General features: G+C 47.3%; 2 protein-coding genes across 2 annotated transcripts in view; one reads left to right on the top strand and one right to left on the bottom strand.

The window, feature by feature from the left end:
• LOC119165141 (uncharacterized) overlaps positions 1-18,288 on the bottom strand; it is a 70,045-nt gene that overhangs the window by 3,881 nt on the left and 47,876 nt on the right. The window contains exons 2-5 of the mRNA XM_037417325.2: positions 11,965-12,046; positions 10,893-11,016; positions 2,307-2,493; positions 851-1,114 (exon numbers count right to left, since the gene is read on the bottom strand). Coding sequence (XP_037273222.2) covers positions 851-1,114; positions 2,307-2,493; positions 10,893-11,016; positions 11,965-12,046 — 657 coding nt within the window. The remainder of the gene's footprint in view (positions 1-850; positions 1,115-2,306; positions 2,494-10,892; positions 11,017-11,964; positions 12,047-18,288) is intronic.
• LOC119163951 (uncharacterized) overlaps positions 2,379-18,288 on the top strand; it is a 166,428-nt gene continuing 150,518 nt past the window's right edge. The window contains exon 1 of the mRNA XM_075870778.1: positions 2,379-2,515. The gene's annotated coding sequence lies outside the window, so the exon portion shown is untranslated. The remainder of the gene's footprint in view (positions 2,516-18,288) is intronic.

Genomic DNA, 18,288 nt, shown 5'->3' with positions numbered 1-18,288 from the left:
ATGCAAGTCATTTTGATGCATACATGAGACACGCGGAGGAAAACGGTGACTAGAGAAAAAAAAATGTTGCAGTTAGTTCGAAATGCACTCTATTTTGGCTGTCTGCAACCATTCATCGTATAGCTCTATGGAACCCACACTTGGTTTCAGGATCCTGTTAAATGAGCCCGACTCTACCGACTTATAATAATAGAAGAGCCTCGCTATTAGCGAATGACACTTAGTGAATAGTGAGCCGCGAAAATTCTTAAAATTCGTCAAGGATGGTTGGAGTTCCATGAATACTAAGCATGTCATGTCTGCACTTAATCTGGGACAGTTTCACAAGCTTAGCGAGCGTACATATGGCAGGCGTTTCTATCTTGCCTATCTTGCAAGCCAAGTTATTTAAAAAGAGCGACAGACAACGTGATGAGTTCACTGAGTTACCGCGTTGTTGCAGCGTTGAAAAAACAAATGTTTGCGGTAAAGTAGGGAAATGCATTTGTGCTTGCCGGTGAGTCTATGCCATTAAGATCGTTAGCTAAGTGATCAAAATTCCGACACCAGTTCAGAGTAGCATACCGGATATTACCTTCTGGCAAGCCTTCCTGCCTCCCTCTTTTCGTTTTTTTTTTCATCTCTCTGTTCATTGCCATCCACAGGTTTGATAAGTTCACGCAATTTGCCCACCTACAATCAGTGTTACAAAACTTTGCATGACTCTCTAACGAATTGCTATCACAATCAGTGATTTGTCGATCTTTTGGGCGGAACTGCAGCGCCTTCAATTCCAGCAATACACAGGTAGTAGCAAGCCACACACACGTGGCAAATCTTTCTCTCAATCAACAGAAGGCATGTTCGTCACCTGCCGGCGAGAGAGCGGACGCCGGAGGAGGACTGGGTCTCGTCGACGTCGGCAAAACGGCAGCAGCGGAGGTCGGCGGAGGAGGAGGGGAGGAAGGCGCCGACGACGGCGGAGTGGACACCTGTGGACTGGCCGTGTCAGGCCTTCCGGTCAGCGCCTTGGTCGACGCCGGCGGAGGAGGTGAGGATGGCGCCGTGCTGTCGCTGCCGCCACAATCCTGTCCCTTGAGCTTCTCGGCCGCTTCGAGAGACTTGCGGTGCATGCCTGCGTCAAGGAGGCGGCAGCACGAGGCTAGGCTCCGTCAGCGCCGCAGTCTATCTATCTATCTATCTATCTATCTATCTATCTATCTATCTATCTATCTATCTATCTATCTATCTATCTATCTATCTATCTATCTATCTATCTATCTATCTATCTATCTATCTATCTATCTATCTATCTATCTATCTATCTATCTATCTATCTATCTATCTATCTATCTATCTATCTATCTATCTATCTATCTATCTATCTATCTATCTATCTATCTATGCATGACGGGTATATGGAAGCAGTAAGCAATCAACATCACTCCTCGTATTTAGTGCAAGTTTAGTTGATGACACTCACGCTGGTACATCCTTACAATTACGAAACGCATACTGTGCGACCATTCTAATTGATAATTGAAACAATTTCTGCACTTTTCTCCGGCAGGGTGTCTTCTCCACGTTGTCAGTAATGTTGAGAAGAAGCTGAACTACAAAAAATGCTGCCGTACTGAGAAGCCAACGGCACCTCACTATAAACTGCTCAGCGCAAAAGAGAGAGAGAGAGAGGTTTAATAATGACAAACATACCAAAGAGCCTAATCGCACGCCTTGCTTCGGTGCATTATGTAAAGTTTAATGTTGTGTTCTTTATGACGCAAATGCGTGTTGCGAAACCCACTAATTTTGGAACTTCGCGTACGTAGTGCGAATTTCTCATCCGCGTTAGGGAAAGCTTATTGTAGAATGTCGTAGCTTCAAGGTCATTTGCGATAACGACCCACTGTGGTGTACGCACTGCCCACTCTTACTTTTTTGTTACCTTGGTGATTTCTTACTGGTACAAAATAAGGAAAACTCTACGTTGTATGTTCGACTTATTCAAGAACAAAGTAGCAGCGCCACATTTCTGCGCAAGCGTCTTTTTCTATCCTATCAATAAAAAGGAACGAGCATTAGCATTTCCGCGCTTTGATGGGCGTGAGAACGGTGTTTGATTGTTTCATGGCTAACGCGCTCACGTTGGATAGGGGCAAGAGCGAATCGCAGGTAAAAAGAAATGCAAGTCAATTGTCATTGCAAGTAAAGTACCGCAAATGAGGAGAAAAGTAGAATATTTCTTAGCTTCCGCGGCCTAATTACCGTGTGGCCAACATACAAGCCGATAGTATGGTATGGTATGCGAGTAGGCATGTGACGCATACCGAGCAGCCAGGGCGCGCACGAGGAGACGTCGTCGCCGCTCTCCTTGGCGCTTCGCAGGATAGACTCCGGCAGAGGCAGCGAGTGGCGCACCATGGCGCCGTACAGCCCGTACTCGGCCATGATGGTCGACTTGCCCCAGCACTTCTCCGTCTTGCGCCACTTGGCACGCCTGTTCTGGAACCACACCTGCGCTTACAACCACCTGCAGGTCAGTCACGGCTTGCTGCTCTGTCGTATATGGGACCATGATCAATTGCGGCGTTCTCATTCGGGAATATTTATTTGTATGTATAGACATTCTACCGCTTACGTTTTCTTTGTGTGTGGGGGGGGGGAGAGGGGGGGAGTTGCCGGAGGAGTACACGTGATGGGAAACACTGGTTGCTAAACCTGATGATGCGAAACATAACAAGAAACGCGCAAAGTTCATATTGCAGTGACTTCCTGAAAGTTATCATTTATTTATTTATTTATTTACAACATACTTGCAGGCTGGCACGGGCAGGAGGGGTAAAATTAAAATAGAAAACACAGAATTTGAAAAGTTGAGAAATGAAAAAATAAAAACTTCTATTTCAATTTCAATGTTGGGATATCACAAACTAATCAGGTCAGTCAACTCAAGTAAAATAATAAATAATAATAGCAGTGCGCTCCATTAATTAATGGTGAGTTGCGTAAACCCATTTTCTTGCACATGCAATGACAATCGCTTAACTTGAACTCAATATTTAACTTACGAGTTCTACTTAACGACCTCTGTTAAGTACTGCCAGACCGAAAATTACTAAGGCACAGTACTTTCGTAATGTTGCTCGGACGAGAACTATGACGGGACTGGAAAATTTCGCAAAGCTATTGCAGTTGGACAAAACGCAAAAACGCATCGCAATCATCTCTGCGAGCGCCATCAACCGCTCCGGTAAAGCTGTAAAAGGTCCACACGCCTACGTGAAACTAAAGTTCTTTATTGACTGGCCTTCGTCTCGCTTCCGTGTCGGAAAACAAAAATTATAGCCTTGTGCTGCGCGATTCTATATAGAGCACTGATTGATCAGAAGGCGCACACACAAAAAAATGTGGCGGACGAGTTGGTTTTTAGCTTCCATATTTACGGCGCGAGACGACACTACAAAGGATAAGTCAGAGAAGAAAACTGCACTGAAGCCTACGAATCTATCTTCGCAGATTGCCATGTCATGAGTGGACATCATGACGCCCTAACAAGAGATATACAGGAGGCACGCGTGATTGCGTGTTTGCGGGACTTGTGTATATGGGCATCCGGAGTAGCACTATGCCAAAAGTAAATCAAGTAGCTGGATCCTGAAATTTGACGTGTCTGCTTTTCTGCCGGCAACGTTGCCGAGCCCATGGCCCCACCCAGAACGGAACGTAGAATGAATTAGGGGCACTAATTAGGTGGTAGGCACGCGATCGTATGGTGATGTGTCAAGAAATTACGCAACATTGTAAACTTTCCAGACTTCACAATTCCTCCGGGCATGAAGCAAACGACGTGAGCTCGGTTGGAGGCAGCTCCAGATGGGCTCCTTGCCAACAGAATGTATCCCACTGCACTTGCACCTGAGCGCTATAGCTGTGCCCCTGGCCGACCTCTTCCACATGCTTTGGGGCTGTCCCAGTGTACGTATACACATGGTAGCCTGCAGGGCTTGCAAATTACCACGGCGCAGTAGTGGGACGCCACGCTGATGACCCTGACTAGCAGACCGAGAATACGAGGCGGGTGAGGGTCGCTTGGCGGGTAAGGGTCGCCCCAATCGAGGACGCCATCTTTTCAACACCAGTTCCTTGCTGACCTTTCGTCCAAGCACGTTTTTGGCAGGTTTCCTTCTGTTTTGTTTTTTTGTCACCGTGTAGCGGGTATAGAAATCTTGCTGGTTCCAATAAAATTTTAGTTGTCAATCATACTCTCTATGTCTTGCGATCTTTTTAAGGTGATAGCTTTAGGTGCCTCATAAAACAGGAACCTTGACTGTCATCGGCGTCGCCGTTAACGCGAGGGATGCCAAAAGAAAAACAATCGCTCGACGGCGTCCTTATGTGACGTCATCATGACGTCACACGTCTCCATAATTTCTGACATCACTATGACGTTATTGTAACGAACCATAATGTGCCGTCACATCGTGACGTTCTATAATATATTGCTCTGTGTTTTAGTCAAAGGTGGGAAGCTAGACCACGGCAGCAGCGTGGAACCAGGTGAGAGTGCGGGATGCTTGCAGTCGCTGTGATCGAGGAGGTGGCGGGAAAACGCGATAGGTGTAGAAATATCTCGCAGGTGAGGGGATCAATACTTCGATTGCAAATAAAAGGGGAAAAAAAGAGAAGGGCTTTCGAGTCGTCTTATAGGCGAAATCTTAAGGAACTTAGTGAAACTTCGCTTGTGCATATTTTTTTTGGGTATAAGTAACAGCGCAAGCGCACAGGATGCTCCACGTGGAAAGAAAGTGTCGCCTTTTTTGTGTGGGGCGCCTTGTGTGTTTGCGCAGTTACTTTGAGTGTGTGCGCGTGTGCTGCTGAATGTGCTGTTTCTATCTTCCCTCTCCGCTCTCTTTCATCTCCCCCATCCCTCTCCCATGCGCAGGGTAGCAAACCGGCTGCCTATAGACTGGTTAACCTCCTTGCCTTTCTTTTCCCTCTATTTTCCTTCCTTCCTACTTTTACTTCAGTCATGAGAGACCCCGTGAGTTTTTCATTGTGGCGTGGTCTCGCGGCGTAAATATGGAAGTCAGCCACGGTTAGTTAAAAACATTTCCTTCCTTTCCTTGGTTGCTCGTCGTTGCCGTAGAACGAGGCCCCCTCCCCCTTCGTTGTGTTGAAGCGCATAAACAACGGCGCGAAGCGAGCACCGACACAGCGAGGGGCGACGCCCAATTAGGCTAATGGGGCGGCTCGTTAGTGCCTCGCTGGCAGGATTCGGTTACGCCCTCCTCCGCGCTTCGAGAGGGCCGCCAACTGTAATGAGGATAGTGTTTCCAGCCACGAGGCACGTTTCTTTTTTGGAAACCCAGACTTCGGAGCGAGCGCTCGCTGCTTTCCTCGGGTAAGCGAGGCAAACTACAGTAACCGAAGCGTATACAGGTCTCATCCGTGTGCCCTAAAATGAGAAAAAGAAAAAAGAAGTATAAAAGCGTTTAGGAAGGAGGAACCGCTGTTTTAGGTTTCAACGTTCTATCTCCAGACAGCCGTCATACTCACCAGGCAGAATTTGCAAAAGATATATATATATATATATATATATATATATATATATATATATATATATATATATATATATATATATATATATATATATATATATATATATATATATATATATATATATACACTTTATTGCATGTTAACAGAACTTTTACAACCCTTGCGTATACGGTAGATTTGCATGCAAGGAAGTCGTGCCGTCAGTTTTTTTTTAATTTTTTTCATTTGTATTTTACTTTGAAAAAACTGGTAAAATAATGCTGTGGCTTCGTCATGGACTGTATAAAGCGCGAGATAACAGCCCCGAATAGCTATTATGTTCCTCCAAATGACTTCGACACCACCTTGAGGGCCGGCATTCGTCTACAGTCACCAATATTGAAGCCGTGGCTATGCATAGGGACCGAGCGCGCAGCATTAGTAAAAGTAAACAACCATTTAGTGTCAAATTGAAACTAAGCATATAATGAGCTTCAGCGTATGCTTGAGCCAAAGAAGTATATTACTGCGGCAAAACAGTCATTTGGGCTATACTTTACTTTGCATAGGTTCATTAAGAAAGATAGAAGTGGGGCGCAGTATACTTTCAATAAACTTTCAGTTGCGAGTGTGCGCTTTTGTTGTTCTTCTCTCCTCCAGCCCCTGTTGCGTTCTGCGCCCCACTTCTGTCTTTCATAATGAAACATAATAGTATTATTTATTGATAACATTATTGTTGCAAGAAATGTGTGCAGCGTGACGACCGACTAACTTCGTTCGTTATGGATTCGCATCTATACATACGGGTGACCATTCACGCACACACACACACACACACACACACACACACACACACACACACACACACACACAAAGAAAATGGCATGAGAAAATGTACGTTCAGTACGCATAGCCTTATGAAGCGCGACGCAAGCGGTTTTTCCGATATGTCGGAAAGAAAGCAACATGTTTAGAGCTCGATAGAGCCCCATTCTTTCTCAAATTATTGTATAGCTATAACGCGTGCGCCTCGTTCAGAGTTGTAGCTACAGAGAACATTTCACATGAGCACAAGTTTGTTTGCGGCGTCATTTTATATTGTTGATCTGTTTCCCCTTGCTGCGGGAATTTTTTATGGTTGTCACGGTGTGCATTTCAGACTGCCATCAGATCAAAACGCTCTGACGATTCACTTCGTTATGCAGTTCGCGCAAAGGCGTCAATCGTGATCCAAACAGTATACGATCACGATAGGGCTCGATCGTGACAGTAAATGCACCGTGCGCTAGCTTGCCGTATTATATCGCGCTTTTGAATCTAAGCTACAGGGGGAGAAGGGCTTCTGGAATTTATATGGCATGTTATAAAGCACGAAAAAAAAACAGATGGGAACAAGGCACATAGATACACACAGGAACTAGGAACACAGGAACACAGGAACTAGTTCTCCAGAGAGTGTCGCTGCTTCGATAGTCCCCGCATTTTTTTTTCTTTTTTTTTAAGAGGGACTGATCACCACTAAGTGACATAGCTGAGTTGGCCATCTTATTTTTCAGGTAAGGTATCATGCAGCGTCCAGCATCGAGAACTTTATTGATAAGCAGTATGACACTTCGCTGCTTCTGTTTTGGAAGGTTAGTCGATGCTAAATGCGCGTTTACTTAGATTTAGGTGCACGTAAACAGCCCCATGTTGGTGGTCAGAATTTCTGGAGACACGGCTTACCTCGTAATTATATAAGGGTTTTGGGACGTTGAACTCCAAAAGTATAGAAGATAATTTGATGTTTGAAGCTGACCACGTTGTGCGCAAAATAAAGACGTCACACTGGAAGGGCTCATTCTACAGGCATTCATATATGCATCAGCTGAAAATGACAATGACGAAATAAGGTGACAGTGATATCACGTGCTTACAAAGCAGTGTCTCGCTGAAAGCGAAATCCACGCTTGACTTGCGGTGGGGCATGTTGCCAATAACGTTGACTGCACATGTTCACATTTTGTATACCCTCTATACCAGGTGTCCGCACATATGAAGTGAGAGCACCACAACACGAGCAAACGCGCGCTTAGCATTCTAGACGTGTAGCCTGTTCGGCTTAATTGTGTCTGTCACACATGGGAGCATCGTGAGGCAGTGAATTTTCAGGTATGTGTGTCTTCAGTCTTGGCGAACTCAAGTGATTGGCGTCGGAATTCGCCTCTGATTGGACGGGCGCTGCAGCCACGCCATGGCCCGATTAGAGGATTCTTCGCGACTGTTCTCGTTTCGCTGCCGGCGGGATGTCGAGCGGCGTCTGCAGCTCCGCGCGAGCGGAGTGCATGATGGCCGCGGCGCAAACTTAATTTGAAGCGACGTTTTGGGGCGCTAATCGAGTGAGCGGCAATTCAATTAGCGCGCGTTGACGGCGCCACCAGCACGCCGAGCGAGTGAGTCAAGCGCAGGGGGCGGCCAGAAACATCGCGGCTTTTGATCGTGGCGGAGATAGACGGACACGCGAACGGAACAATGGGTCCCTTTTAAACAACGCGAATAAGAAGAGGATGATGTACGACAGGCATCATTGAGTCGCCCTGAATGGTTGCCACCACTCTGCATCAGCTTTCATGTACTTTCTTGGTCGGCGAACTCGTAAAGTTCATATAATTAGCGTTCATTACAGCACGACCGAGCCTGAATCTTTTTTTTTTTGACGGCGAAAGCCTAAGACGCCTCATCAAACGCGAAAATTCACCTTCGTTGTCCCGAGGCATCGGCGTCAGGAAATCACTAAAGAAAATCATGATCACGTGATCAAATCAGGATAACATCATAGACTGCCAACTTGTGTGACCACAAGTACGGCGCACGATGACGTCATCACACGAAAACGTCGCTTGGTCGAAGGTGGCGCCGATCACGGGCGCTGTGCAAAACCGTATGAGGTGCGGAAAGCTTGCAATGCCTCCTATTCTGGAGGCAATGCGTAACCACATTAGGTGCAGTAGGCTCTCGGAGGGAGCCGGGAGAGGATGAATATATTGTCTGTGAATAAAGCGAAGATGGATTCGGCTTTCACCGTTGAGTCGTTCTAGGCGAATGCGTAAGTGAAGCACGCCGTAAGTTGTTTTTTTAACACAAAAGCACTTATACCGGGGTCCACCGAGATTCCAGTGACGTGCTTCCGCAATGCAAATGACGTTAAAAATAACTTTCAGAAGGCAAACAAAAAAGTGTTGTTTACGGTGGCCGAAGCCACGATCTCGGTCGACGGCAACAGCTGCTGGGCACGCTATCCACTGTCCCATGGTCACATATTTCGCATGCATTAAGAAAATGTTTTTTATATCTACCACTGCACTTTCACAGTTCTCTACGTAAAGTGCAGTAATGCAAAATGACCGTTGGATCCAGTATTAGTTCCTTCAGTGCATCGTTTCTACGCGTCCGTCCTATTCGGTGCCTTTCCAATAGAAGTGAAATTTTGACAATGCCTTAACACACTGGTAGGTGGTGACCTTACCCGAAACGTCGGCGTGGCTCATAGCGTCCATCTGTACCTACGATAGTTTTGAAACGCATAGAGCAACGCGCTTGCTTCGTGGCTGGCCAAGAGGGAAGACACAATACTCGTTGCGTTTACCTCTATTATGGAGGAGGGACTTCTGCGTCGTGAAAGTGAGGCTTTAACCACTGAGCCACCCCGGAGCACTCTATTACTCTATTATGGAGGTTAGTCGTCGGGATGGAGATTAGGCATCAACGTAGATGCGTTCAAGGAAAACGGGGCTTAAATTTAGCTGTCAAACACCAACAGACATTGTGTAAGCTCTCCTATATCAATGTACAGTAAGCACTCTGTAAGAAGACGCTTTACTTATTTTTTTATACCGATTCCTTACATGGAGGGATCAACCAGGTTTTTTTTTGTTGTTGTTGGGCAAGTACACGCAAGTGATTGTTACGTTCACGTTCGTTGCTTACTTAACCGTATACTTTAAATTGCAAGATGCCTCGCGTGTGCTTCCTCGATATGGACGTTTTTCTGCAGCTAGTTTTCTAAGCAGAACTAGATGGCGCCAACGCACCGATAGGCACCATGGCCTGCTCCTCGGCGGCGCGGCCACGATGTGGCGTGTGGCGGACGATGTGCTGCAGCCTATAGGCGAGAAACGGATGGTGCGGGCGAGCGTACGTATAGCAAGCAAATTTGTCTCCTTAGCACTTTACTGAGCCCGATGCGCTGCCAGGCGACGATATTTGAGTGTGAAACACCGGCGCTCACCGCACTGTCTGCCGTGTCAATACCTAACCGCTGCGCCCGGTGTGCTGGCCTTCGAACCATTCAATCACGTGCTCAAGCGTGGCACCACCCGTTCGCCGCGTTGCGGAAAACGGTCTATATATTTACGACAACCTCATGATATCAATGTTGCGTTGTGGGCAGTGCAAGAGTCTGCAGATCGAATTCTTCGTGGTGCTTCTCAAGTAAACGAAGGCCAATGTGTTGGAAATTAGACAGTGTTGCCTGTCTTATAAAAGAAGATCAGTTGCGGAAACAAGATGGTGGTGATATGTGGGACTTAGCGTCCCAAAAACACCATATGTATATGAAAGACGCCGTAGTGGAGGTCTTCGGTAATTTGGACCACCTGGGGTTCTTTAACGTGCACCCAAATCAGAGCACACGGACATACAGCGTTCTTGCCTCCATCGAAAATGTAGCCGCCGCCGGGATACCGTGACCTGCGGGTTTTTCCTTGCATACTTACCACGCGTAAGTTCAAATGACGTCAGAAATTTGTTACTTTAAGGAAACAATCGATCTTCAAGTGTCAGTAACAGGTTTCGGCTGATTAATGATCTGCGGCTTTTTGATTACTGGTTACAGACGACGAAATTAAGAAAAAAGATTGGCGCTAAAGGGTTACGTATTAAGAAGAGAGAGAGGATGGGAAAGGCGTTTCAGTTCGATGGCCAGTGCACCGCAACAAGCGAATGATGCCAGCCGTTTGATGAATTCAAGTGTGCATGGAATCCGTTTCCTAAATCAGGGAAAAAACTTCTCGCTGTGTACCGGGACAGCTGAAGGCTCTCCCATAGTGAATCGTCGAACATTTGTTCTTCACACAACGCTTCTCTAAAATTCTTTATTCTGACAGGGGCAGGCCTTTCAGCGTTCAAAGCACGATAGGAAACGGAATGTCTCTCGCATCACTGCAGCGGACACTGTCATATAGCGTGCCAGATGCAAAGAAACACCGCGTGTTTGCGGGCTCGTCTCAATGCTGCGTGCGAGAACTATTTACACGCGAGACGATGCGATAGGCATTGATTCTTCTTCAGCGCTATATAATAAGTGAGTGCTTTCTGCGAGATTCGAAAGCGTTCACCTGTATGCGGTCCTCTGGCAGATCCGTCTTGAGCGACAGCATCTCGCGTGCGTACACGTCCGGGTAGTGGGCCTCCTTGAACGCCTTCTCCAGCTCCTCCAGCTGGAAGCTCGTGAAGATGGTCCTGCGGGCACAGACCGTGCGTATACGGTTTCGTGTGTGTGTATAACGTCATGTATGTACAGCCCACTGTCGTTACGTTTCCGTGTTGTCTACAGGCTACCATGCAGCATGTGGGTCCATTGTTTGCGTATTCCCGAAGAGCGGAACCCGTCACATGCGGGAGCTCGAGCCACTTGACTCGAGCAGTATACCACTGTTGTGTGAATCCGCTTTCGACTCTGGTTCTGGCCGTAGTGATTCTGGCAACATAATAGGAACCACAAAGCGGCTCCCGTATGTTACTGCCCCCCCCCCCCCTCAGCGGCAGGGGCCAACCGCTCACACCCGGAGCTGTTAAGTTACAAATAAACTCTCGTTTCCCCCTGACGTCCCCTCGAGCTCAGAATGGGTTTTTGGCAACGTATGACGTTCTGTGAATGTTGCCGCAACCAGCCGAGAAATGCGGCTACTGTGAACGTGGTTGTAGCGGCCATCCGCCCTTTCCGCGATGCCGTGGCGCGTATACGCCCTTCTCTAGCGGAAAAGGCACGAAACGACTCCTGGTCTTGAAGGACTTTGTTCTAGCATTGCCATTTTCCCCGGCCTCTACAAAAACCCTACCGAAACGCCAGAAGGCAGCACAGGAAAACAGAAAAGCTGGATTCTTGGCATTATAGCGTCAGTTCCTGTGCGAGCGGTTACGTGATTGCCGGATACGTCTTTTTCGGACCTCAGCTGAGTGCTCGCCTTCACCAAACTAGCCGGGAATCGTTTTCGCTTTATTGACTGAGCACCTTTTCAAAAGAAAGATTGACTACCCGTTGACGGTGTGTGTGAACACATAGGGGCACATCCCGTGCATAACGGTCATTGCAAATACTCCTTCACGTAGCCATCCAGACAGGTTGCATGGCTATGCTAGTGCTGCGACTGCTCATGTAAAAAATCAAATTGCCAAGGTGGTACCCACCGGTGCCTACGCTTCTTCTTCTTCTTCCTGGCAAGAGCGGATCCCTCGTCGCAGAGATCAGTGGCTGTTGCCCCTGGGTAGCCTGCATGAAATACGTTTTGCAGACATCAATACTTTGAGGGGGGAAACGGTAATACTGCACATTGGCAGTATATCACAGTAACAGTTTTACTCATGTATACTTGTTGAAAAAGTGTTTGCCGGTTCCATGACTAACTGCCTCATGTTAAATAAGTAAAACTGAATCGTATAGATAAACACCAATACAGGTCTGTGCACCGTCTTTCGTTGCAAGTAAAAGTTATAATAGTTGCAACCGAGGACAATCAAGGTACAACAAAATTTTCAAGTTACTGCTGCCCAATACTCGCATAAGATTTTTCTAAGCGCAGAAAGTGGTTTATTTCAGCGTAGCTTGAATGGCTTGAGGCGGACTCCAGACAAATACCTACATTTAACCTCTCTACCACGCTACCCGTCCCAGTACCTATATAGGTACAAGTAAAAGAGTGGACTTATTCTATACGTATGTGGTTTTGCCTAGCTGAAGACTAAAGTGAAGACCCGCCGCGGTGGTCTAGTGGCTAAGATATTCAGCTGCTGACGCGCAGGTCGCAAGATCGAATCCCGGCTGCGGCGGCTGCATTTCCGATGGAGGCGAAAATGTTGTAGGCCCGTGTGCTCAGATTTGGGAGCACGTTAAGAACCCCAGGCGGTCGAAATTTCCGGAGCCCTCCACTACGGTATATCTCATAATAATATGGTGGTTTTGGGTCGTTAAACCCCACATATCAATCAATCAATCAGACCAAAGTGAATAAATCATACTGCGTTACCAGTGAGAGGCCGCGCCACGCAGCACTGACCTACAAGCAAGATATATAAAGGTGCTCGTGCTCACCTAAACTCGAATTCATTTATACTTTGGTTTAAGAAAAAAAGAAAGCTGAAGCAATGATTGCGATAGCAACAAATCGGACTGTTCTACGAGGTAAGTTTAGAATATATGGGAACCATGCGAAATGTAGTGAACACGGTTGAATTTGCGTTGAGCTGCAGCGTTTCTCGCGCGCGCAGCAGCACGTTCTTCGTCTGTCTGGGCACGTGTGTCTGTGCCCGCCTTGCTCCAGCGCGACCAGCATTCCGTTGGAGCCTGTTTCCTGGGAGTTCGTACAACACGCGGTGGCATCACAAAGGCCGAGCTACATACAGCGTTTCCACCGGCGTTTGTCCGGCGTTCCCTAGCTTCCTTGGCGTCAGTCGACGATACCGGTGATGGTACCATAACGTGCATTTCCTATGCACTTCACCAAAACGTCCTCCTCAGCCAATGATTCCAGTGTGGGCGTCGATTGCAGAAGCATCTGGGTGGTGGAAGAATCTTGCTTGTTTGCTTGTTCCTTGGTTTATGGCTTCCACCCACAATGGGAGATTGACCATGAAACCGGTGGTTAATATAAAAAAATTAGTTTTGAAAAGGGATGAGGTAAAAACCGATCGCCACAAAAATAAACAAAAATGTTAAAATATTTAACACGCGGCTACGTGTCCATCGACAGTAAGCCAGTAGTAAATCGTGTACCTACATATGTAGCTCGCCGTTAGTGAGATGAATAGCATAAGTGGCGTGGCCCATAGTTGTTGGCGCGTCTCAGTTGTACCAGGGATTCTAACCAGCCGGGGATCGCAGGTTCGAATCCTTGGTAGGGTGCGTTGCAATTTTTCTTCTGGTTTATTTTTCGTCGTGTGCCTTATATATATAGCCTGACTAGGGCCATTGCAGTGCAAAGGCCTCTCCCGTGTTTGTTCCACCAATCGACCTGGTCCTGCGCTTCCTGCTACCACGTTACACCTGCCAACTTTTTGGTCTCATCGGCCCCTAACTTTCTCCTCGATTCGCGCCTTTGTCTTTTCTGGGAATCAAGGGAGTTACCCTAAATGACCAGCGATTATCGTGCCTTACGTGCCCGGCCCGTGGATGGAAGAACTTCATCTGTAATCCCGAGGAACGCCACTAGCGCGCAGTGGGCTTGTCCATTTCTTTTTCTTGATTTGAGCTATGATATCCTTAACGCCCGTTTGTAACTTTACAACAAATTGTAATGCTATGCAAAGTAAGGCTGGCAGCTAACTTTTCTCGATATGATCTCGCATAACTGCAGAAGCGCTGGGTTGAGCGAATACGGCCGCTCCAGAGTAATTTTTGTGCCTTCAGTCCTCTGAACGGCGAGTAAACGCCGAGAGCATTGCAGGCTTGCGAACCGTCTACTGACATCTGTCGGCAGCGATCGCGTTCTCGTGAGCAGAGTTCGCAGTTGCTGCTTGAGCAACGCCCTGTTTTCCCACTATACTCCTCTTCTCCCTAATGAATGCCGGGGCGTTTACTCTGCTTGAGGGACCATCGACGGCAGGCCTCGCACGCGGGTGGTGTTATCGCATGCGCCCGAATTTGTGCGACGGAGATGACCGTCTCGTTTCATCTCTGCTTCAGCCCTGTTCATCCCCAGCGCTTGGGTGCTCCGACACGAAGGCGCGATATTATCGGTACTCTATACGGAAGCCGACGGTGACAGCAACATCTCATCGAAAGTGTTCATGTGATCACTGTCGCAGATATAATGTTTCATTTTTTTTTCACTGTTGTGTCGACGGAAGGACGAGTTCTAACTCAAAAACCCAACAACTGTTTATTCCACTATTAGCATCATCGGGCGAGCGTTCTGACGCTACCGCCGTCTGATGTAACGAAACAATAGGACTCTTTTATGCCGGACAGCTTGTATTTTGTAGACACGACCGGTTATGATGCCATGGTGATCTAACACAAAAACTGTTTATTTCACTCGCAGCTGCATCGGCGAGCATTCTGACGCTACCGCCGTGTGAGGTAGCGAAACATTAAGACTCTTTTATGCCGGACAGCTTGTATTTTGTAGACAGGACCGCGGTTATGATGCCATGGTGATGGCGTGGTGGTGCTTTATAGGAGACATAGTGCAGCGGGCAGCTGTGTCACTCAGGGTTAGTTGATGACGAATTGTAGGATGCGCCGATTGGTGCTCAGTGTGTCGCCCCACTCACTCACTCACTCACTCACTCACTCACACACACACACACACACACACACACACACACACACACACACACACACACACACACACACACACACACACACACACACACACACACACACACACACGCACACACACACACACACACACACACACTCACACACGCACACACACACACACACACACACACACACACACACACACACACACACACACACACACACACACACACACACTGTCTAATTACCATCTTTTCAGCCACTGGTGAAGGCGCCCTACGTAGGCACGCATAAATATCTCGCGCTATACATTCTCGCGCGATGCTTTTTGCACAGCTTTAGATGTCTTCCCTTTTTCCGCCTCGTATCGGTGCTGCTCGTCACCGACACTCGTATTTCGGCGGCCTGCCGTTCTTATATTTCTCCCGGGTTTGAACCCGAGCCTACCCAACCGCACCGTAGGCGTGCAACGCAACGCCCCCCCCCCCTCCTCTCACGTGAAAAAGAAGAATGAAACAGGCGAAGAAGGGGTTGGTGAAAAGCGATCTCGTGCTCGAAAGGGCGGAACTCGACGCCCCCCTCGTCAACGAGCGCGTGCCGGCGGCGAGGTTCGGTTTCTCGCCGGCTGGGCACGCGCCCCGAAGTCGTCTTTCCCTCCGTGCAAGCGTCACGAGGTCCAGGCGATTCGTGCAGCGTGTGTGAACCATGCAAAGGTCATGCGACATCTAAATTAATTATCACGTAAAGACATATCGTAGCAGTAAATACAATATAGTTGGTAGTCAACTATATGGCCCCGCCGTGGTGGTGTAGTGGCTAAGGTACTCGGCTGCTGACCCGCAGGTCGCGAGATTGAATCCCGGCTGCGGCGGCTGCATTTTCGATGGAGGCGAAAATGCTGTAGGCCCGTGTGCTCAGATTTGGATTCACGTTAAAGAACCCTAGTTGGTCGAAATTTCCGGAGCCCTCCACTACGGCGTCTCTCATAATCATATGGTGGTTTTGGGACGTTAAACCCCACATATCAAAACAATCAGTATAACAGACAACTGATTTTGAGCTGAGTGGGTGAGTAATCGTGCCATATTATTGAACGAATGTCGTGCATGTACAGTATATGAGCAGTTGTCTACAACACATCAATGGCACAGTATTTTGTCGTCTGGAAAGAGCGTTGCACATGGCGCTAAAATGCACGGTTTTGAAACGAGTACTCACTTCGCATTGCTAGAGTTCAGTGAGCGCTGAAGGTCTTGTGTTCTGACGTCGTTTTATTTATGCAGTAGTAAAATTTATTTATTTATTTATTTATTTATTTATTTATTTATTTATTTATTTATTTATTTATTTATTTATTTATTTACATGTGAGGTTTAACGTCCCAAAACCATCATATGATTATAAGAGACGCTGTCGCGGAGGGCTCCGGAAATTTCGAACACCTGGGTTCTTTAAGGTGCACCGAAACTCGATCACACGGGCCTACAGCATTTTCGCCTCCAGCAGTAGTAATATTATTGTTTCATCTCGTAAGGATGATCAGATCATACCCTCAATAGCATAGATTCACATTTACGAGAACGAAAATCTGAGCAAGTTGAATGCATATTGGAGCAGGTATAGGGCAAAATTACAGATACTAATTAACGAGCTCTAATTTCAAACTAGATTTTGTTCTCCGAATTCGTGCCTATTCACAAACCACTAAAGATCGATACACCACATCGTCACCAAAGAAAGAACATCTCATCGCACTATGAATGTAATGACGGCCGCAATATCTTGATCGACCCTTACAACAGAAATAATACAGGCAAAAGACAGCGCAGTTAAAACACGCTAAAACTGAAAGCAAGCGAACTAACCCACGCATGCAGAGACTCGAAACGACTTTCATGTGGAAACCGTATACGTGCCAAGTTAGCTGTAAGGAAAGCTAACTATCAGGGGCTTAGACGCAGGGATAGCTGGCTTTTATTGCAAGGCCTGAACGAGATGATGTGACCCCATGCTGAAGGATGAGTCACTATTTATTGGTGGTGTTTTGATCTTTAGTGAATGGGCCTGCATTCTGAATATAAAATTTAGTTGGAAGTTAGCACTCTCTTTGGCTTGTGTCTTCGTATTTTCTCACTAGCTGCACTCATATGCATCCACATTACCTGCCTTGAGGAAAATAGCGATGCTCATTGAGGTGGATAGCCTTGCGTGCCTCATCGGACACAAAAAGTGGCCGTCGACGTTGTCAGTGCGGGTGATGCAGAAATCACTGTCAAGTGTTGGCGTCACCGTGTGACATCGTGACGATGTCAGATTGCTATATAACTTGTGACGTCACGTAACGTGCCGTCACTTGATGACGTCATCTCATGACATCGTCGCTTGGCCAAGGGTGAGTTGATCATGGGCGCAGAGAAAACGCAGGCGTGGTGCAGAACGCTTTCAGTGATTCTGGAGGCAAAAGCAGGTTAGATGCGGAAAGCTTGCGGATGGAGGTTAAAGAGGATAAATACGTGGACTTCATGAGAGCTACTGGCAGGCTTCGTTGTGCATTCAGCCAAGAGACGACTCAAAGGTGAAGATTATCCTTTTTTTCTTCTCGGCTGATGCATAAGAAAGCAGGAAGCACGAGCCGTGGCTTTGTGTGCCACTGCCAAGCGCCGTCTTCATTTTCTGCGCTTGAAATTTTCCGCGCCATTCGATTTTGTTGGCCACCCATGGAAGGCGCTACAAAGAAATCGTGTGTCAAGACGTCACGACGACGTCACATTTTTGTAATTTGTGATGTCATGATGGCGTCATGTGGTGACGTCCTCACGTGATGAATTGATGGTGATTTTCTGCATCACTCACTTCCACAGACGCCGTGAGATGGCCGTCGACGACGGTCAAATTTCCAGTCCGTGGAGGCGTCTAAGGCTTTGGCCTAAAAAGGGGCCGACAGTTTTCGGCTTCTAGGCGTCCTAGGCGAATGCACGAGGGAGTCTATGATTTTTTTTTTTTGAGCGCCAGGCATAACCGCGTCTTCTATTAAAACACACACGGCGGTGGTATGAGATCATGCATGATGTTCCGGTCCCGAGACCCCGAGCTGTTGGCGTGCAAATAGTCTTTCCCGTTTTGTTGCAGGTCGAACAGAATACGCTTTGCGCTCGTACGTAGAGCGAAACTGCACGCATTTATAAAAAAGGTGCTCCCCAGTATAGAAGGGGCCGAGCCGGGTGGTCGTATAGTAAACGACGCCGCACGCGAAC

Source organism: Rhipicephalus microplus, chromosome 8 (assembly GCF_043290135.1).
Source record: "Rhipicephalus microplus isolate Deutch F79 chromosome 8, USDA_Rmic, whole genome shotgun sequence".
In the NCBI taxonomy this organism is placed as follows: domain Eukaryota; kingdom Metazoa; phylum Arthropoda; class Arachnida; order Ixodida; family Ixodidae; genus Rhipicephalus; species Rhipicephalus microplus.
This window is presented reverse-complemented; position numbering and strand designations above follow the sequence as displayed.